Source organism: Doryrhamphus excisus, linkage group LG7, assembly GCF_037039965.1.
Source record: "Doryrhamphus excisus strain RoL-2023G ecotype Guam linkage group LG7, RoL_Dexc_Guam_v1.1, whole genome shotgun sequence".
Classification (NCBI taxonomy): domain Eukaryota; kingdom Metazoa; phylum Chordata; class Actinopteri; order Syngnathiformes; family Syngnathidae; genus Doryrhamphus; species Doryrhamphus excisus.
The window spans coordinates 6311616-6333412 of NC_136363.1; the positions used below are offsets into that span (position 1 = coordinate 6311616).

The 21797-nt window shown below is 40.0% G+C and overlaps 4 protein-coding genes across 6 annotated transcripts; all 4 read right to left on the minus strand.

Moving 5' to 3' along the window:
- Positions 1-276: 276 nt before the first annotated feature.
- On the minus strand, positions 277-4725 carry apoea (apolipoprotein Ea). 2 transcript variants are annotated; one of them, XM_058047197.2, is made up of 5 exons: positions 4698-4725; positions 3610-3674; positions 3392-3542; positions 709-996; positions 277-637 (listed from the first exon to the last, which is right to left on the minus strand). In XM_058047197.2, exons 2-5 carry the CDS (start codon positions 3650-3652, stop codon positions 331-333), a joined length of 789 nt encoding a protein of 262 aa, XP_057903180.2. In that variant the 5' UTR covers positions 3653-3674; positions 4698-4725; the 3' UTR covers positions 277-330. The 2 variants fall into 2 exon arrangements, with proteins under 2 accessions (XP_057903180.2, XP_057903179.2); XM_058047196.2 differs by lacking the exon at positions 4698-4725 and adding an exon at positions 3741-3955.
- An 802-nt stretch (positions 4726-5527) lies between these two features.
- apoa4a (apolipoprotein A-IV a) lies at positions 5528-7133 on the minus strand. The gene is made up of 3 exons (XM_058046935.2): positions 6703-7133; positions 6234-6384; positions 5528-6162 (listed from the first exon to the last, which is right to left on the minus strand). The coding sequence occupies exons 1-3, from the start codon at positions 6740-6742 to the stop codon at positions 5592-5594; spliced, it is 762 nt and encodes a 253-aa protein (XP_057902918.2). The 5' UTR covers positions 6743-7133; the 3' UTR covers positions 5528-5591.
- Positions 7134-8906: 1773 nt separating this feature from the next.
- tomm40l (translocase of outer mitochondrial membrane 40 homolog, like) lies at positions 8907-12673 on the minus strand. Its single transcript, XM_058046934.2, has 10 exons — positions 12609-12673; positions 11953-12167; positions 11808-11875; positions 11588-11680; positions 11251-11352; positions 11072-11177; positions 9996-10118; positions 9847-9923; positions 9665-9767; positions 8907-9233 (listed from the first exon to the last, which is right to left on the minus strand). The coding sequence occupies exons 2-10, from the start codon at positions 12164-12166 to the stop codon at positions 9094-9096; spliced, it is 1026 nt and encodes a 341-aa protein (XP_057902917.2). The 5' UTR covers position 12167; positions 12609-12673; the 3' UTR covers positions 8907-9093.
- Positions 12674-13099: 426 nt separating this feature from the next.
- On the minus strand, positions 13100-21139 carry LOC131102042 (putative ATP-dependent RNA helicase ddx6). Of its 2 annotated transcripts, none has more exons than XM_058047518.2 (13): positions 20970-21139; positions 19274-20299; positions 19090-19194; positions 18859-18988; positions 18611-18757; positions 18373-18467; positions 18166-18288; positions 17508-17636; positions 17296-17412; positions 16409-16472; positions 16238-16339; positions 15944-16163; positions 13100-15855 (listed from the first exon to the last, which is right to left on the minus strand). In XM_058047518.2, exons 2-12 carry the CDS (start codon positions 19514-19516, stop codon positions 15949-15951), a joined length of 1470 nt encoding a protein of 489 aa, XP_057903501.1. In that variant the 5' UTR covers positions 19517-20299; positions 20970-21139; the 3' UTR covers positions 13100-15855; positions 15944-15948. The 2 variants fall into 2 exon arrangements, with proteins under 2 accessions (XP_057903501.1, XP_057903500.1); XM_058047517.2 differs by having other exon boundaries at positions 13100-15860.
- Between the last annotated feature and the right edge of the window lie 658 nt (positions 21140-21797).

A 21797-nucleotide genomic window follows, 5' to 3' on the forward strand; every position in this document is an offset into this window, starting at 1 on the left:
TCCTGTGTATAGGGTATATATTTTATTTGTAGTAATAAATCAAATAGTTTTAATACGGAATGTTATGATAATTCGTAATTTGTAAAAATGTATGTATATTAATCTTGGTTTGAAGCATTACTTTTAATGTGGCATCTTCATTGGAAACCACAGCAACTTTCAATTGGAGAGTCAATATGTCCTTTAAATAATGGTTTCATTTTTTTTAAATCACAGATTAACTCCAAACTCAATTTTATTTCATGCTACTGACCAACTAAAATTCATTTTGGACAGATATTTTTATTTGTAAACTTCTTCACAAGAGGTCATTTTATTCAGACTTGTGGTTTACATATTTTCAGTGATCATGGAGACAAATGGCTGAAACCAACTGCGAAGCTCCTCCATCTTGTCCTGCAGGGTGGAGCGCAGGTTCTCAGATGTCTTCTCGTAGCTTTCCTTGATGTCATCGGCCCTGCTCTGAATCTGGTCCTTCATGCTCTCCACCTGGGCCTTCAGCAGGTCATTCAGGGTGGTGATCTTCGCCTGGGTGTTGTCACGCACTTGAGCAAAATAAGGTTGCAGGCGTACCCTCAAGTCCTCCATGTTGTTTGAGGTGCGGGCCTGAAGCTTCTCAAAATAGGTGGCAACATGTCTGACAGGAGGACAACATTTTTATTGATGGTTATCTCTTGGTAGTGATTGAGTTGACATTGATACACTCACATTTTAATCTCCATGGTGTCCTTGCTGAGGCGTTTCTTCATCTTGCGTGTGAAGGCGTTGACCTTGAGTCGGATGTCATCAGCGTTCTGCTTCACCAAGGTGTTCAGCTCCTGAGAGTACGTCTCCATCTGGTCCCTGTACATGATCATGTGGTCGTAGAGGTGCTCAGCCAGACCCCGAAGTTCACTGCCCAGCCGCTTGGCAGTTTCCTGCGTGTACGGGGCCAGCTTGATCTCCAGGTCTTCCCTGTACACGTCCAGCTCAGCCATGCTGTCTTGGATCAGGGTGCTGAGGGAATATAAGACACATCCACTTTGAATGTCACCTTCCATTTGTTTGTATTTGTAGTGTCTCGTAACATTATTTATGCCCAGTTAATCAGTGATTAATCATAATGTTAATATGAAAAATAGATTATACTGTTAAATGTTGTCCGACAAATTAGGTAAATGACTAATTGACTGATGTTTTGTGATCAATTATGGCCTATTATTAGTAAAAAAAAAGATTGATTGACAAGTTACAGTGAAGAAAATAAGTATTTGAACACCCTGCTATTTTGCTATTTCTCCCACTTAGAAATCATGGAGGGGTCTGAAATTTTCATCGTAGGTGCATGTCCACTGTGAGAGAGATAAACTAAAAAGAAAAATCCAGAAATCACAATGCATGATTTTTTAACAATTTATTTGTGTGATACAGCTGCAAATAAGTATTTGAACACCTGTGTATCATCTAGAATTCTGACCCTGAAAGACCTGTTAGTCTGCCCATTAGAAGTCCACCTGCACTCCATGTATCATCCTGAATCAGATGCACCTGTTTGAGGTCGTTAGCTGCATAAAGACACCTGTCCACCCCATACAATCAGTAAGACTTTAACTTGTAACATGGCGAAGACCAAAGAGCTGTCCAAAGACACCAGAGACAAAATTGTACACCTCCACAAGGCTGGAAAGGGCTACAGAGCAATTACCAAGCAGCTTGGTGAAAAAAGGTCCACTGTTGGAGCTATCATTAGAAAATGGAAGAAGCTAAACATGACGGTCAATCTCAATCGGAGTGGAGCCCCATGCAAGATATCACCTCGTGGGGTCTCAATGATTCTAAGAAAGGTGAGGAATCAGCCCAGAACTACACGACAGGACTTGGTCAATGACCTGAAAAGAGCTGGGACCACCGTTTCCAAGGTTACTGTAGGTAATACACTAAGACGTCATGATGTGAAATCATGCATGGCACGAAAGGTTCCCCTGCTTAAACCAGCACATGTCAAGGCCCGTCTTAAGTTTGCATATGACCATTTGGATGATACAGAGGAGTCATGGGAGAAAGTTTTATGGTCAGATGAGACCAAAATAGAACTTTTTGGTCATAATTCCAATAAGCGTGTTTGGAGGAAGAAGAATGAAGAGTACAATCCGAAGAACACCATCCCTACTGTGAAGCATGGGGGTGGTAGCATCATGCTTTGGGGGTGTTTTTCTGCACATGGGACAGGACGAGTGCACTGCATTAAAGAGAGGATGACTGGGGCCGTGTATTGTGAGATTTTGGGGAACAACCTCCTTCCCTCTGTCAGAGCATTGAAGATGGGTCGTGGCTGGGTCTTCCAACACGACAACGACCCGAAGCACACAGCCAGGAAAACCAAGGAGTGGCTACGTAAGAAGCATATCAAGGTTCTAGCATGGCCCAGCCAGTCTCCAGACCTGAACCCAATCGAAAATCTTTGGAGGGAGCTCAAACTCCGTGTTTCTCAGCGACAGCCCAGAAACCTGACTGATCTAGAGAAGATCTGTGTGGAGGAGTGGGCCAAGATCCCTCCTGCAGTGTGTGCAAACCTGGTGAAAAACTACAGGAAACGTTTGACCTCTGTAATAGCAAACAAAGGCTACTGTACCAAATATTAACATTCATTTTCTCAGGTGTTCAAATACTTATTAGCAGCTGTATCACACAAATAAATTGTTAAAAAATCATGCATTGTGATTTCTGGATTTTTCTTTTTAGTTTATCTCTCTCACAGTGGACATGCACCTACGATGAAAATTTCAGACCCCTCCATGATTTCTAAGTGGGAGAAATAGCAAAATAGCAGGGTGTTCAAATACTTATTTTCTTCACTGTATATGTAGCATCCTGCTGACATGTCCTCCCATTTCATGTGGAAGTGGTAAGTTTTGGGCTTCTTACTTTGTCCTTCTTCAGCCACTCCATTTGAAATCCTTACTTAAGTTTTGGATAAATAAATTAGAGGCTAAGGAATTAGCTCAGTAGCATGTTTTGTTTAAAGTGGTGGCTTTAAAAATAAAAATAAAAATAAAAATAAAAATAAAAATAAAAATAAAAATAAAAATAAAAATAAAAATAAAAATAAAAATAAAAATAAAAATAAAAGCAGTGGCCGCCTCTTGTGCCCCTGCTGTGATCCCGTAGCCTGCGCATAAGAGTCGCACTACGTGGTGTAAACAAATACTAATAGGAGTGAAATGGTGACTATAGGGGTGCTATTTCATGTCTACAGGGCTCTAATAATGATATAATTATATTTAACAAGCCATAAACAGGTATTACACTAAAATAACAATATACTCTAGCTCTGTGTTATGTATACTGTATATACTGTGCTGTATAGAATAATTCTTCCATAACTTCCCAGGAGGAATGTAATCAAACTCACTCCAGTTCTCTTTTTATCTGGGAGCTCTTGATGTCCTTCACCATCCCATCAGCCTTCTCGTTGAGAGCTGTCATGTAGTTCTTAAAGTTCTCCACAGCGGCCTCCCACGGTGTGGTGGATTCATCCTGGACGACACTCCTGGCCTGGCATCCTGGTACAATGAAGGGAAAAGGGTCATAGATATGAAATTATGTCTGTGAAATAAGTGAAGAACTTACCGGAGATGACTGCCAGGGTGACGATAATGAGAAAGAACCTCATGGTGGAATGGAAAAAGACACACCTGCAATGATAAATGCCATGGTATCATCACTGAGAAATTGGTTATGAGGCTGTGTTTGTTTCTTACCCAGCGACTGATTGGTTAGCAAGGCTGACGGAGCTTGACCCTCCTGTATTTATACAGATTAGCTGGTGGTGATGTCATCCAATAAACATGACGAGCGTTCGAAGTTCCCACCATGAATCGTGTTGTCAACTTTTATTGCTGTGCTGTGCGTGTTATTTTGACGCCACGTTGCACTCTGAATGTACGCACCGAGTCAGGGGTCACAGTCTGGAACCGGATATCACCAGCTGCGTCGATATGTTGTCAATGTTTATAAAATGTAACGTGACTCTCAGTACATGGAATATGTGAGTTATGCGCACAATCATCAATCAGTATTGTCACTTATAAAATGGGCGTCCAATAAGTCATCATACTAATCAATTCCTCATTATATTGTAAATAAAATAGACCTTGACCCCATTGTGTTAGGATACTTTGACCTCACAGGTGTCGCTGTAATGATATTCCTCTGTACCAGTACTGATATTTTGGCAAAGCTATGAATTTGGGAAACAATAAATCCAAAGGGTTAATATGAGTTGTCAAATCAAATTAAATGAAACAATATATATATATATATATAATTTGCAACAGGATCGTAATGTTTTTTTTATTATAAGGTACACAAAATGAAAAATTAGTTCATAATTGTTGAAAACTACTTGAAAAGGCCATTTTTATTCCCACATTTATTCACTTATGGGATTTCACTGTAGACAGTCATTTTCATTTATAAAGTCGTCCACCAGATGGCGCTACTTTCCCCATCAACACATTATTGAATTGCTACTGAAACCAAGGAACTCCGGTTGGATTGCGGTTTGTGGTGCAAGTATACGTAATAATATTAGCCTTTACAGTTTTAAACCAACCCTTTTGTGTCTTGTGTACCCCCAGAGCCTTTTCTTGTCGTACCTTGAGTATCCCGTCACTCATACGTGTTGATAATTCTCCAAAAATAGAATGTAACTTAACTGTTGTGATTTTGGCTCAGCTGTGCCACAGGTTATTGCGTCCCTTGGGAAACTAGTTCTAGCGTACACGTTCCATTTTTATTGTCTGGCTTAATATGAAATGAGAGGAAATATTTAATTATGATCTTGAAAGTGGAATGTTTCCACGTACGCCCTGCAATTTGTTGGTACCCCTAGTTTATTTTTTTATTTTTTTTATTCGTACCCCTAGTTGTCTCTGTTGTAGGGGAAAAACAATGTGTGGAAATCAATGTTGCCGCCAATTAGGGGAGGTGAGGGATGAGGATTTTATTTTCTTTTATTAAAATGTCATTTGTAAGAAAAAAAATAAAAAGACGCCAGAAATGTTAACATAACATAAAATTAACTTTGCTACAAAAGCTTAATAAAGAGGTTGCTTGAATCAAATTAAGACAATCCGAGACTACCTTCACCTACCCTGCAAAAATGGTTCATTCCACCTGGTTGGACTCCCTAATGCTAAGTGCATCAAATGCTAGCTCTCGACACAGACATCATAACGACATCAAACATCACCTGTAATGCATTTATATACAGCGTCTGCATTTGGGAAGTACGATAAAATAATAGAAAAAAGGGGAATCTGTCAAAGTTGGGTAGTCATTTCACTTTTGCTTCACAGCACATAACTGTGGTGCGTTCAAAGACCGTCAAATTCAGCATTGTAGTGCAGTAAACGTACTGAGTGTGTGTTATAAGAACAAAATTTGTTATTGTTTTGTTTTGGGGGCTGCACTTGAGGGACAAGAAAGAAAAATCAATTGAAAGATTTTATTGTTTAAAAGTGTAAACACTTTTATTGATGTCAAACATTAAATAGAAGACTTGAGGTAGACTAATGTTCAGGAGTCCATCTGATGATGATATTGAAGCTCTACTGTGTCAGCTTGGTGAAGGAATTCCAGAGAGCAGCCAGCTGCTCCTTCAGGTTCTGGGTGTCGACGTTCAGCTTGGCCCTCAGCTCCTCACCGTAAGGTACCAACCTCTCCTGGAGCTCCTGGCTCTTCTCTGTTAGCTGGCTGTGGAAGCTCTGAACCAGGGGTGTCATGTTCCTCCGGAAGTCCTCCAGACTTGTCTCCATCTTCTGCTTCAGTTCTTCACTGTAAGGTACCATCTGAGTCTGCAGTTTGTCCACGTTCATGTCCAGGTGGCTCTTCAGTTCCTGGCTTTTTCTCAGCACGGCGGCTTTAAGAGCCTCCGAGTCCAGGCTCTCGGCGTAGGCGGACGCCTCCTTCTTCAGCTCCTCCATCTGCTTCTGCAAGTGCGTCCCCACCTCGTCGGCGTATGGCTGCAGGTTGGCGCCCATGGCCTTCAGATCCTTTTCCAGGCGGATCTTCAGCTGTTCGGCTTGCTCAAAGAAGCTCGACGTGAAGTCCTGGGTCACCTGGGTGCGAAGAGCTTCTGTGAACTTGTTGATGACGCCGGTGCTCTCAGAGATGAGGGTGCTGAGGGGGGATAAACATCATGTATCTATCATATCCCTCAATCATACTTGACATATTTGCTATGCTCTTACTTGACTTCCTTTCCGAGCTCAGACTGCCTGATGAGCTTCAGGGAGTCTTCAGCAGTGGAGGTAGCCTTGGACACGTAGTCCCAAAAAGCTTCTTTCACCATGTCCACCTGCACCTTAGGCTGGCCGGGGCGCATGACGTTGGCATTGCAACCTTTGACACAGGAAAGTCACTAATTTAGCAGAAAATGGCAGCATTTTTTAGCTAAATCAAAATCATTAGGCAATAGCGTCGTCCCTCGTTTATCACTGTTAATTGGCTCCAGACACAAGCATGATAAGTGAGTTAGGATTCAATATTAATCAATGGAATACGTTTGTATTTAGAGTATAAAAGACCCGTTTATGACTTTTTAGAGCCCCGTATACATAAAATAACACCCCTATAGTCATCAAAAAGTCTGATTTGCTGTATAAATATAACCTAGGGTGCCACTTCATGCTACTGAAGTAAATAAAAGCATTTTCTTACCAGACAAAAGAGCCAAAACAAGAACCAAAAGGAGCTTCATGGTTGACACTGTGGGTGAGAAAGCAGATTTTACAAGACTTTATATGTGTGTGTCCTTTAAATCCTAAATAAGATGACCTAAAAATTAAAAGAGTCTTACCTCTGTGGAGGAGCGGAATACTGCGAGTCCTGCACGGTCCAAGCGTGTGTTTATAAGGAGGAGGGAAGGGAGTAAAGTCCAGCGAAGTATGCTAGGTTGTCACCTCGGTGGTTCCACATCACAACAATGATGTGTCACTTGATACAATCAGTGTGAAGATTGGACTAGACTCACTTATTACTCACAAAAAAATAATGAGCTTTTATATTGAAATTGTTCCTTATAGCACATTAGGTGAAGGATAAACATGAATTACAGGTAAACAAATGAATAGAATTACTCCATTTGAATACTCAAGTATTTGCCTATATAATATTTGTCTTTTTTTAATTTAATTTTATTTTTTTCACTATAATCGAGTTGAAAATACAGACAATTGTGGTTGACTCATTTATTTCTATCCTGCTTGTCCTTACTAGGAGAGAAGAGCTACTAAATGCTATTATGCTAATAATACCGTGCCAGAAATGCTAACACCTGGTGGTGGTGTTATAATCATGAAAATCGCAAAAAAGGCTAGTACATTTATGTTAGCATACAAGCAACGCTAGCATGCTAACACCTAGCATAATATTGTCTACCTATCAAAATGGCTGAAAATACAACCATGCTAATGCTAGCATGGTAGCAATGCTAACATGTTAATGTTAGCATGCTAACTCCAAGCACAATGGTGCTCATATATAGTGTCCATATATACGTCTAAAATGCTAGCATGCAAATATTAGCATGCTAGAAAATCTAACATGCTAACACCTAGCATGCTAAAAAAGCTAACCTGCTAACACTGAGCATGGTAATGGTGTTTGTATGTGTGTCTACCCATGAAAATAGCAAAAAACTGCTCACATGCTAACACTAATCTAAGCACACTAGCACCAGCATGATATGTTAGCATACAAGCAATGCTAGCATGCTAACATGTAGCATAATAGTCTACCTATGAAAATGGCTGAAAATACAACTATGCTAATGTTAGCATGGTAGCAATGCTAACATGTTAATGTTAGCATGCTAACACCGAGCACAATGGTGCTCATATATAGTGTTCATATATACGTCTACCCTTGGAAATAGTAAAAAATGCTAGCATGCGAATATTAGCATGCTAGAAAATCTAACATGCTAACACCTCGCATGCTAAAAAAGCTAACCTGCTAACACCAAGCATGATAATGGTGTTTGTATGTGTGTCTACCCATGAAAATAGCAAAAAACTGCTCACATGCTAACACTAACCTTAGCACGCTAACACCTACCATGATAGCACAAATTATCCGGATCACCCCCAAAATTTAATTTAAAAAAAAAATCCCATTTCCCAACAATTCCTAAAGATGTCATCCAAATCCATTCAAAAGTTTTATTTTTTTCCCTATAATTGAGTTGAAAATACAGACATTTATGGTTGACTCATTTATTTCTATACCGCTTGTCCTTACTAGGAGAGAAGAGCCGCTCTGACAAGACATGAATAAAGGTTACCGTGTCATGTGATGAGTTGTGAGACTACACATCAACGGACAAGATAACAGCCTGCTACTATTTACTTGACTGCATCATTTCCTGTGTACAATGCAGTATATTGTACTAAAACAATTTCAAATGTGTGACATAGACATAGATACAGTAAGTCAAATAAAACCTGAGCAGGACTTTGACCCAAATGTGCCACTTGGGCAGAACTTTATCATGCACTTTTATTTTCTTAAAAAGGGGAACTAAGTTGCTTTTTTCATTTTTTTGACCAATACATTTAATTAGAATGTTTTATTATTATGTTAAATGATGTCAAAGTTTCAGATAATGAGGTTTGCGTATTTGGAAGTGAGCATTGAAAGCAGCATATTCAAACATGTAATGTGTAGTATTCTACACTGGCCACTAGGTGTCAGTAAAAACCCTTTTACGGAGAAGCTCACCTTTTACAAACAAAAACCTCTCGCTATATTGATGATGGGATTTGTGTGGCATAGTGCATCTTGTATTTTTTTCAGTTAACAGGCATATACAATCAACATACTGCTCCACCTACTACAAAAGATGACATCACAAGTTCATTCCCTTGGAAAGAGATAAAAAAAAGGTATTTATATAATGTATAAAGGTGTTGATGTCATGGTCATACACATTCAGGGTGGAATATGTGATATTTACTGTACATAGGCAAACATAAAAATGGTGGCAATGATGACAAGCCAAACATCCGTCCATCCTGTGAGGTCACTACGCATGCGCCCGATCCAATCAGTTTAACCAATCGTAACGCCAAAACCGCACTGAAACTTGTTTTTGTTGTGGTTGAGGAAGGAGCAGAGAACCAGAGAGAGAGGCAGCGGGAGCAACTTCTTTTCCAGAGTCGCACCGACAACCCAGTTGGTGTCTACCGAACCTGGAGGGGGGGGGGGGCATCACAGCCGTTTTAATGAGTTATTGAAGCGCATTTGAATTGAACAACAATGCCGAACCCCCGACGCCACTTCCTGTCCGCCCACTGAAGGAGCACAATTCTAACATGCACAAGTGTTATGTATTAAATGGCTTACTTACTCGTATTATGTGTACTATATTGGGTAATATGACTGCGAAGGTGACTATAGGGGTGTTATATCATGTCAAGAGGGCTCTAATGTTAAAAACCATACTTAAAAGGTCATAAACAGGTTTCTATTATGTAATTAGAGAAATTCATAAATTTCATTTATGAATAAGGAATCCTGCTTTGTGGAAATTCACTTATCGCTGTCAGGTCTGGGACCAATTAACTGCAATAAACGAGGGATTATTGTACCTGCAGTCAATAGAAAAAAAGGCGTACTTTACCTTTAAACTGTAAATTGGCTTTGGGCACATCTAGCTGGTATCCAAATGAGACACTAGTATCTTGCATGCGGCCACTTGCCTCAAACTCCACCCCGAGCTGCAACTACAGAATATTTGACAGTCAATGATGTGTGAAATGAGGAGAATGAAACGAAGAATGAAGCACGAGTGACACACATTACCTGTTCGTTGGCTTTGTGGTAGTAGGAGGCGTGAGCCCCCGCCGAGCCGAGCGTCAGCGTGGCGATGTAGTTGGTGCCTGAGTTCAAAAGCTTAAAAGTTCAAGTCCAAGTTCCTCATGTGACAATCTGGTCGCCAGTGCTTTCCTCACCTGTGTACCTGCCCACTAAAGACAACACAGCGCCCTCTTCTGACGGCCTGCGGTGGTACACCAACTCCCCTCCCAGAGCCAGAGCAGGCGTGACGGACTGGAGGTAATGTGTTATGACTATTCCTGACAGGTGGGGATGAGGGAAAGTTGAGTTTAAAAACATCTCATTAATAATAAATAAAAAGTAATATAATAAATGTAAACGTAATAATAATAATAGATATCCACCAAACACCATAACTATTAGTCCTACATCTACATATTTAGATTCCTTGCCCACGAAAACATACCATGGAAGGGTTTGAATGCTAACAATGCTAATGTTGTCATCAACCTCTAGCATTATAGCACTAAAGTCTGCTGAAGAAAAATGCTAGTATGCTCATGTTAGCATGCAAACAATGCTGACATTAGCATGCTAACATCCTAGTCACAGTGTCTGCCCGTGAAAACGGCTAAAAATGCTACTAAATGCAACCATGCTAATAATACCGTGCCAGCAATGCTAACACCTGGTAGTGGTGTTATAATCCTGAAAATAGCAAAAAACGCTAGTATGTTTATGTTAGCATACAAGCAATATTAGTATGCTAACACCTAGCATAATATTGTCTACCTATGAAAATGGCTGAAAATATGACTATGCTAATGTTAGCATGGTAGCAATGCTAACATGTTAATGTTAGCATGCTAACACCGAGCATGATGGTGCTGGTATAGAGTCGACCCTTGAAAATAGCAAAAAATGCTAGCATACGAATATTAGCATGCTAGAAAATCTAACATGCTAACACCTAGCATGCTAGCAAAGCTAACCGAGCATGATAATGGCGTTTGTATGTGTGTCTACCCATGAAAATAGCAAAAAAAACTGCTTACATGCTAACACTTATCTTAGCACGCTAGCAACTAGCATGATAGCACAAATTATCCAAAATTTCACCCCCAAAATTTATTTATTTATTTTTTAATCCCATTTCCCAACAATTGCTAAAAATGTCATCCAAATCCATTCAAAATTTTTCAAGTTATTTTGAACACATGCTTGTACTTTGCGGAAGTAATATGTGACCTACCAGAGCCAACAAGGACATCAGGGTTTCCGAATGTAATAGTTGCAGTAAAATCTTTCCCCTTGAACTCTGCATCACCTTGCCAGTTGACAAACTTATGTTGCTGTGTCTAATGAAGGCACAATTAGAAATGAACAGACAACCAGGCTCACAATGGCCATTTCGGGCGGCACAAAAGGTACCTGGAAGGCCACTTTGGATCGTATTCTGCTGGTGATCTGATGGATGACCTGAGCGTTGACGCTGCCGATGTTGTCCATGTCTCCCACCATGACTGGAAAAAACTGAGCACAACATTTTCACAGTTCTAGCCAGTACTAATATACAATTTATACACAGACTACTCTCTATATCCAAGTTTCATTCCTCCTGTATTGTCCCTTAAGAAAATATTGTAATAAAAATATGAGTGGTATACTCACTTTCAGGAGATTTAATTACTCATTTATCGGATACCGTGCAGTGAAGATGTACATTAAAATATAGAATGTTAAAAAGGAAATACAAACATGACAGTACCTCTGCTGGACCCGTCTGCTTCACTCCGACGTATGTGGCACCGAACCTGTAGCTGGAATCGCCCAAAGTGCTAAGCAGCACTGTGTGATTCACCTGTTTTTTTTTTACAAAACAAATGAAATAACTGATAAACATATGATCTTACAATCTGCAAAATGTTCAACCAATGAATCATTGATGACAAGAACTGCTATGAAACAAGAAACATCAGTCAACCAACCTGGAAGTGGTTGCTAAGTCCCTTATTGACTACGAGCCGGACACCGTCCATCTGCATAGGGAACACCTCTGAGGATGAAAAGATGCATAAAGAATGCAGCACCATTGCAGAAAAAAACATCTGGTTTAACAATGACTTTGTTTACCTTTGCACTTGCGGTGACATTCATCAAATGTACCGGGATTAGGCAAAGGACTTTCCACTTCCTGTGGCTGCACTGAAGTCACGCCAGTTGAGGGTGATACTGGAGACACTGAAGGCATCCCAAAACCTGGTGGTACTTTCAAACCAGGTGCAGCCACACCACCAGAGGCTGGTGGCTGTGGGCTGGGGGAGCTGGCAGCCAAAACACTCCCCATTCTGCAAGACTAGGAAGGGACAGTAAAAGTTACCTCCAAAGTATCAATTGCGTCATTAACACAGTTGATTGGCCACACTGTTATAGATGTTATACAGCCAGCAGCACTGGAAATTAATATAACTATTAATATAATTATGTTGTGGAAACCTTCCCTTAACACATTGCCCCATATCATGATGATAGGGCGTGCAAGAGTGACTAAATTTAATGAATAACTTTATCAAAGGCATATAGATTATTATGTATTAATCCAGCATCAACTACATGGCAATTGAATGGACAGCTAAGCTAACTCACATACACCAACCGCTATGTTATACTGTTTGATAGCTATTAAAAGCTGCATTGGAAAATTAAACTTAAACGAGTTCATTAGTCTATCACTAAGTTAAAACAGTAAAAAAAACATATTGGAAGAAGAGCGAACGAAAGGTACTCACGTTGTGAAATTCAGAGGACGATGAAACCGGAAGCAAATTTTAGTGGCGACGGAGAAGCACTTATTTGATTGGATGACAGGTTAGGATTCTCAGAAGTGATTGGTAGAAATGTCCATAGACTTGGCGCAAATGTTTGACGTCACTATCATTTTAACGCGTCATTGGCTGAAGCGTAACTGACATTCTGACAGTGGGCGGGTCACTATTGAGACCGATTTGAACACATTTTTGTTAAATTCTTTACGTTTACTACGAACTGACATGGATTCTGTCTTTAATATGACATTAACGACACCGTACAATAAAATAGCAGCTAGATTATTTTCAGGCGAAGTCTACGGTGATCACTTTGTAAATAGGTGCAATAGCGCCTCCGTTGTCCCTCTAGATGTACTACACCATGTGACGTATGGTATGCCAAAATAAATTGAAACCATTTCCATTGTCCCAGTCATGAGGGGGGCAGGGTGGGGGAAAGCAAAACACAAAAGCAAATTTGAACTGAGTTTATTGAATTTCACAACCCCTGCATGTAGTTCCAAATTACAACAGCAGAGGACAGAGTGAGCAACACTTTTCCACTGAATTACCTTGCATCCCTCAATGCATTTTGTCAGGAAATAACAGGAACAAAATATGAATTCATTACAAAAAACTCCTCATGAGAAAACAAGTACAAAGATGACATCCTCAAAACACAAATTTTTACTTTGACATTAGTCTATTTTAACCCAATTTCCCAAATGGTTTCATTCATGACATGGGAGAAAAACACTGCAACACTGCCGATGACGTATTTGCCAGGCAATTCAGAATCAGGTTACCACTCCTCCATGTGTGTTGTTATAACGCTCATAACCAATTCAACACTTTATATTCTTGCTGCAGGAACTTCAGTAGTAAACGTATTCTTGGCTTACAACAACAAATCTAGAGTTTAACAATTTTTCCCTGAAGCATGGCTGGGTTTTACATTAGTGCTTCAGCTGCATAAAGAAATATTAGCCTTTGTAATTAATCACCTATGACCAAATTGTACCTGAAGCAGCAATTATTAAATTGCAATTTTGTGCCCATTTACTAAACAGGCTGTGTACACTTGACCCTATGGTGCAAGTGCATGCACACACATACACAAACATGAAATGTCTTTAAATCAGATGACAAAAACAAACATAAGCAGACATTCATAACTGCATTCAAATTGACCTCCATTGTGACCACCGGCTTGGTTGTGAGATTATCTTAATGCAAACTGCATATATTAATTCATTAAGGGGAGGGAGACAAAACTAATCAAAATTAAATTATGGTAAGATTTTTTTTTAAACAAGAAAAGTCCTGGGAGAAAATCTGTGGGTCACAGTGGAGGTCATGGAATGAAAACAAATGTTTGGGGAAAATAAAAGTTGTCACTGGAGTTACCCAAGCATCAATCGGATTTAAGACATTTTGTATCACAAAAACATGAAAGTTGAGGGGGAAAAAAAAACTTACAGACTTACATTTACATGTCACCTCAAACTGACAACAGGACTGACTTTTTTTTTTAACATATACAACCATGCAGGTTGTAATGCAAGATAGTACAGTCAGCCCAGTGCAGTTAAAGGCGCATATAAATGTGATTTCCACACAAACATACCATACTCTCACTCACTCCACACCTTTGCAGGCATACGACACACCAAGCGTTCCAATTTCTCCTTTTTTTTTGGTTTTGCTTCAGTGTAAATCCTGAAAATGCATTGCAACAAAAAAAATAAAAACAAAAACAAGCGCTTTTGCCCATGAACCCCAAACAAAGTTTGCTTCATTTTTTTTTTTTAAATTGTAAACAATAAAATGTATTGTCCATCCACTGAACAGGTTCAAGATTGTAGATAAACACTTTTCAGTAATTTAGTTTTTGCTCCATAACTTAAAAAAAAAAAGGATATCTAATATTGTGTGTACTTTGGAAGGGAAGCAATTTGAACATCAACTGGTCCATCATTTAACAAGTACTAACCCACCCAACCCCAATGCTTAAGTCCCAGTACAAGCAAAAAAAATATATATATATTTTTTTAGTACTTTTTTTGTCTCGGTTAAGAAAGGATGCACAAAAAAAAAGTCACAGCTGCCTCTTCAAAGATGCTACAATTTCGCTTTCAAATCCAGACACCCACCCACACGTTATACAGATCAAAAGGTAACATAAGAATAATGTATGGGTGCAGCTGCAGAAAAACAAGCTGAAAGAAGGGGTCGATGGAACTGAAGCAAAGCACGTTCAGCTGCTACAGCAGCAATCGGCAAATACATTCACCTACTTCAGTTTGTCACACTGGGACTTTAAAATTAAAAAAAACACAAAAAACTCTTGAGGGCTGCAGAAAGGGTTAATGAAGCAATTCAATCTTAAGGGTCCGTATTGCAAATAGAAATTTAAACAAAATAATAGAAGATAAACTACTGTTTTGCATCGACATCCCTAATTATCCTGTGTAGCTAAACATTCTGTAATCAATACTGTTTTGAACCGGTCTTGGATGAGTGTTTATTTTGTTTTTTTTAATTAACCTGCCATAGTTTTCTTCTTCTGAATGTGTAAGATCCCCACGGCAACGAGTACCAAGTAACAGCAGAAGGCCGCAATGAAACTGAAAGAGTGTTGTGATGGTTGCAGAAAAATCCGTGCAACTCCTCTGCATGTATTCGTCACTGGAATGGGTGAAAACAGTCACATGCTATTTAAGTAAAACCGATGCTTCTATTGCAACGTTTGCATTAAATATACGGAGTTTTGACACATCTCATGGAAAAGATATTGTTGCATAATAGATGTGTTAAAAGTCAATGAGCTATTATTTCATTCAGTCTATGAAAAAAAATGCATGGGAGGAAGTAAGGCACTTAAGTGGTAACAACAGTGTACTGAACGATGGCTGGTGTTTTTGACACTTAAGAGACGGACGGTGCTTGCTTGCTTGTCAATCTCTTAAGAATGACGGGTTCATAACAGATTTGATCAGATTTAGCATGACAAAGCCCTCCATGCAGTACACAAAGATCGATTTGGAGTGGATGCAAATCAAGATAGTTCCCATTTCCGTCACAGAGCTCTGATGAAAAGCAAAGACAAAGTAAAAAAAAAAAAAAAAGAAAACAAAAAGGCTTTCACAGCCATTTAGTAGGCTGTGAAAGCAAATGTAATGTTGAAGAGGTGCCTGAAGCCTGTGTGCAAAAGCCGGGGTGAGTCCTGCTGTCCTGGATGGAAGACACAGCTTTATTCACAAAGATGCTTCTTGTGTTTTTTTCATGCAGATTGTTAGTTGCCGACCAGCTCTCACCAGATTTAGCCGCTGTCCTGTGGACGCCCCGACTTCTCTAGGACTTCCTCCACCTCGCAATCGGCGCTGGAGGAATGGAACTCGGCCACATAGAGGCTCTTGTCGATGCTGCTGGGAATGGGCTTGATGTCGGTCACCAGTTGGTCTTCGATGGTCTTCAGGTTGAAGCGGTCTTCGGATGTGATCAAGTTGATGGCCAAACCCAAGTGACCGAATCTCCCTGAGAATTGACCAAGGACAAGTCAACAAAACGTGGACCTGTACAGTACGAAGACAGCAGTAACGTTCAGGTACCTGATCTTCCAATACGATGGAGGTATGTCTCTGCATTCTTCGGGAAGTCAAAATTGATGACCACATTGACTGCCTGAATATCTATACCCCGAGTGAAGAGATCTATTGGAGGAGAGATGAGGGTTAATTTATGCCAATTAATTAATTGGTGTTGAATGTTTATCATCTTACCGGTGCACACCAGGTTTCTGCACAGCCCGTTTCTGAAGTCATGGAACACACGGTTTCTATATTCCTAAGAATAGAATAGTCCAAAATATAATGGGTTAGGGATGGCACGACGGGCTAGTGGTTAGCGCGCAGACCTCACAACTAGGAGACCAGGGCTCAATTCCACCCTCGGCCATCTCTGTGTGGAGTTTGCATGTTCTCCCCGTGCATGTGTGGGTTTTCTCCGGGTACTCCGGTTTCCTCCCACATTCCAAAAACATGCTCGGTTAATTGGCGACTCCAAATTGTCCATAGGTATGAATGTGAGTGTGAATGGTTGTTTGTCTATATGTGCCCTGTGATTGGCTGGCGACCAGTCCAGGGTGTACCCCGCCTCTTGCCCGAAGACAGCTGGGATAAGCGGTAGAAAATGAATGAATGAATGTATTGAGTTGTGGACTCTTATAGAGCAGCGACACACAATAACCCGCACATAAGGCTTTCTAGATCTTTCAGATACTGCGCCTCTATTTGCATAACACTGTATTATGAAGGGGCGGCATGGCAGTCAAGTGCATGCGTGGGTTTTCTCCAGGTACTCCGGTTTCCTCCCACATTCCAAAAACATGCTCGGTTAATTGGCGACTCCAAATTGTCCATAGGTATGAATGTGAGTGTGAATGGTTTGCTTGTTGTTTGTCTATATGTGCCCTGTGATTGGCTGGCCACCAGTACAGGGTGTACCCCGCCTCTCGGCCCCAAAAGACAGCTGGGATAGGCTCCAGCACCCCCCGCGACCCTCGTGAGGAAAAAGCGGTAGAAAATGAATGAATGAATGAATAATGGGTTAGTTGACTAAAAGGGACAAGACAGAGGAAACAAAATAAATTTGTGTCAATTATGCTGACCTGCATCATCTTAGCGTGGATGTAGAAACAAGAGTATCCCAGCTGTGTGATCTTCTTAGCTAAGAGCTCCACTCGCTGTGTGGAGTTACAGAAGATGATGGACTGGTTGATCTGAAGCTGCAAAAGACAGATATGATCATAGTGCTTTTATGCATCTTGCTGTTTGTTTAGGTGGCTATGAACATGGATGCATGGATTCAATGGTTTTTTACCCTGGAGAAGAGAGTGTTAAGGCAGTGCACTTTCTGTCTCTCTGTGACATAGGCATAATACTGAGTGATGCCCTTCAGAGTCAGCTCCTCCATCAGATTGATCTCATATGGTTTCTGCAGGTGCTTGGCCTAAAGCAGGCACAGGAGTGGGAGAGACATTTATGAGAATAATACAAGTGCAACAGTGCAGTTTTGGCAACAGTAATAAAAAAAAAAGTTGCATCCCAAGTGTCATGTATGAAAAATGTTAGGAGGTCTACGTTCATTAGACCATTGCTAACATAGCAGAATGTCCTGGAATGGTCTCTACTGCAATTGAATCTCTGCAAATTAAGCTTTCCAATGATGTATAATGTGCTTTGTTACGCATATATGGAGCAGAAAATAGTACACGGGGTTAAACTCAACAAGACAAATAAGATGCGCATTGCCGCATGAGACTGCAAAGAACATTAGCTGTCTAATTAGCCAAACAATTAATCCTGTAACTGCGGATGCAGCAGGCCTAAAGACAGCCTTTGAGGGCCATACAAGAAGCAAACAAACAAGACTGCGTGCAGAGCGTGAACAGCTTGTTTGCAGAGCGAAACTATTTAGTGCCAACTGGCCCCGAGCCATCTGGATGGGCTGAGTGGTGAAGCAACTGAAGACTGCTCACCATGAATTTTTGCACACTGATCGGGAAGGTTGCAGAGTAGAGAAGGATCTGCCTGTTCTTGGCCAGGAAGCTAATGATATCCTCGATGAGCACCACAAAATCCTGAGACAGCAGTTTATCAGCCTAGAAGGGGAGGCAATACATAATGATCTCAGAAAAAAAAAGACCTGAAAATTTGATTTTTTTCCCCCAATATGGTGTGCATACCTCATCCATCACCATCATTTGGACTTTATCCACCTTTGCAACTCCTTTCTTTATCAAATCCAGAATCCTACCAGGTGTGGCAATGACCACGTGCACTAATATGGAAAGTACACACACACACAAAGTTGTAAAAAAAACTCAACTGTTTCCAAAAATACAGATGTAGTCTGATTTGAGCCTGTGGTATCTGCCACTAAATAGGGAGCAAGCAAGCAAGCAAGCAAGCGGGTTGGCTCACCAGTCTCATCCAGGCGCATGATGTCATCTCGGAGATTGGTCCCCCCTGTGGTGGCCATGACTTTGACTCCTCCCATGTGTTTGCTGATTTGAATGCTGATCTGGCTCACCTGCAGTGCCAACTCTCGAGTAGGCACTACTACCATCGCTGAGGGGTAAAAATGACCCAAAAAAAAAAAAAAAAATCGTGAAGTCATACATTGTACAAATGCATTCAAATCTAGGACCTGGGAACTGTAGTGGTCTCACCCTGGATATGGTCCTTTTTGAGGTCTATCCTTTCCAGCAATGGGATGAGATAGGCTCCACTTTTTCCGGTTCCATTCTTAGCCCGGGCCAAAATATCCCTTCCAGACAGAGCGATGGGAATACTCTCCTCCTGCATAAAATTAACACTTTTAATGAGCACATCAAATGTCCTAAAAGTGTGAATGAGAGAATAAAAACTAATGATATGCTAAGTATTATGATTAAATATACCTGCACTGGAGATGGTTTCTCCCAGCCCATCTCAAAAATGCCCATCAGAAGTTCTCGTTTCAGGCAATAATCCTCAAATTCATTCCCCTTCGTGCTTGTCACATCCTGAAAAAGAAAACACAATGATTTTAAAAATGACAGGCGTTTTTTTACGGTGACATGTAATAGTTCAAGTTTCACTCACTGAGGTTTTGACCCTGTTGTCTTTGGGAGGGAGCTGTAGGCTCTTTTTCCAGTCGTCCCCAAATTTAATGCCCCCTCCTTCTTGAGACGCACCACCTGGTTTCTGGAGCGCACCCAGTCCCTTTCCTTGAATTGCGGGTCCTGGTTGGACTGAAGCTGGTTTGGTCTGTCCTCTAAGCTGCCCATTCTGCTTGTTCAGTCCCATGACGAGTGGGCCAACATTTTCTGTTCTGGCTGCTGCCATTGCTTTTTTTTTCTCTTCTTTTCTTCTTGTTTTGTTTTTTTTAATAACAATCTTCTCTCAAGATTATTACAATATTTGCCTCTTAGATTGTTCTTACTAAAAATGATCTTCAAAAAGGTAAAAAATATTAATAAAGCATTAACAAACAATATTCTCTATGAAGCCAATAGCTTTTACATCAGCAGTCAATTGGTGATATTTACATATACACACGCGTACGCACAGTTCCCCTTAAAAAAGAGTGGCTGACGTACAAGAAACGCAAAAGACAAACTTGTACACAAGAAACTCTTCAAAATGAAGAGAAATTTGCATTCAAATGCATGAATATACTTGCTCACAATATAGAAAATTATACGTGAACAAGTATAAAATGTGGCGCAAGTCCTGAAATAGAACAACTAAGGCAATCTCTGTACTTTAGTAACAGGTTCTTCAATATAATCCTAATATAATCCACTTCTGTTTAACAGTATTTCTCTCTCTCCTTTTTTAGTCCACAATATTTACTCAGTGTCCTCTTTCTTGGGAAAATAAAATGTCCAGTTTTGTACAGGTCTTTCCCAAAAAATTATATGTTCTTCGGTTTGTTACCGTCAGATGTGTATCACAAATACAAGGGAGATCAAGTCCAAAGCCAAAAAGCTTTCCACCCTTTCTAGTCCACAGTATGTGCTTCCCAACTGCTCCAGCTGGTTGACCTGTCGAGACCCTTCAGGTTTGGAGGTCAACTGTGATCAGTGTGCTTCCCACTCAAGCTAGTCAACTAGTCAAATGTGCCACCTGAAAAAGACATCCAAACAGAACATTCTGAAATATGAAAAAAAATAATTTAACCACTGTGACGTCAAATTCGGTTTAAAATTCAGCTTGGGTGAAGATGATATAAATACACATTATAAATATGATTTGAATTAAAACTATTGTTAATCAATTTTACAGTATGTTCTGTATGTAATGTTACTCATAAGACGAGCAAGTCTAAACCCAATAAAGGTTTGAGAAAAAAATTAGTAAGATCTGATTTTCAAAACTTTCCAGGTGATCATTTTTTTAAACTCCGGACAGATCACCAATTAATGTTTGGGTATTACTGCTGTGATTATTGTGAGTAAATACTCATAGTGACAACGTGGTGCACAATACTGTAGTTAGCAAAGACATCATTAGCGAGCCTGATATTTATACCAAGCTAACCCGTAGCTAATTGTTAGCCACAAAAATGGCAAAATTCGATAGTGAAATTAAAGCACTGCCTGTAAAAGTAAATGAACCAATTATTCATTTTTGTGATTGGCGTTAAACTGCTAACTGCAATTAATACACGCAATTAAATGTCTCGCCAGACTAAAGCCCTACTTCGCATAGGAGCTAACGTTAGCTCTGAGCTAACCAGCTAGCCTCAACTCGGTTGTTTTGAAAAGAGACGAGTCGTAAAAACCACAAACCTTACCTTTGTTCTCCGGTAATTCACAAGAGAGACATAATTTCGCTTTGTTTTCGAATCACGATGTTTCTGAGCGCTTTAATAGCTGAAATATACTTGAAATAAATCGCGTCTATTGTGTTTTTCCTTTAAATCAACATGGTCGCCTTCTTCTTCGTCTTCTTTTTCGTGGTGACTCCCAAATGCTTGTTTATCATGCGCTTGACAATAGGACATTACTGCCATCTGCTGTCACGGATGATTACTGCACCATGACGAGTACTGCAACATTTTTAGTCTGGCAATGTAAAAATGCGAACAAAATAATCAAAATAACGTTAATGAACAAGAGTTACGTGTGATAATGTACATTGTACTAAATTACAAAATATGACATCATAAAATCCCAGTTGTGTCCAAGAAACTCAAAGTAGCCCTTATATTCTTTATGAACACAATAATCACATAACACCCAGGAACTGTTTACATTTTTATTCCCAGATACTTAAATACTACTGTGTAATACATATTAAGAAATATTTACAGAACACCATACTGACAATAAGTCCCTTTTATGTTGTAAACAAACATATTCAAATATTAAGTAATGAAATAGTTCATTTGTAAACAGTTTGCTGTGTGCATAAACCATTAACCCTGATATAGAAAGATAGTGTCTTCCATCGACACTATAAAGCGTCAAGGCACACAAATTCAAACAACTGCAGCACAACTTAGTCTGCAATGCTCTTAAATTATGTATCTTTGATCCGGGTCTAGACTACACAACAAATTGTGCCGTCATTCAGGATAAAATCAACACTAAAAAGTGCATTTTGTCTTCCACCAGAAGAA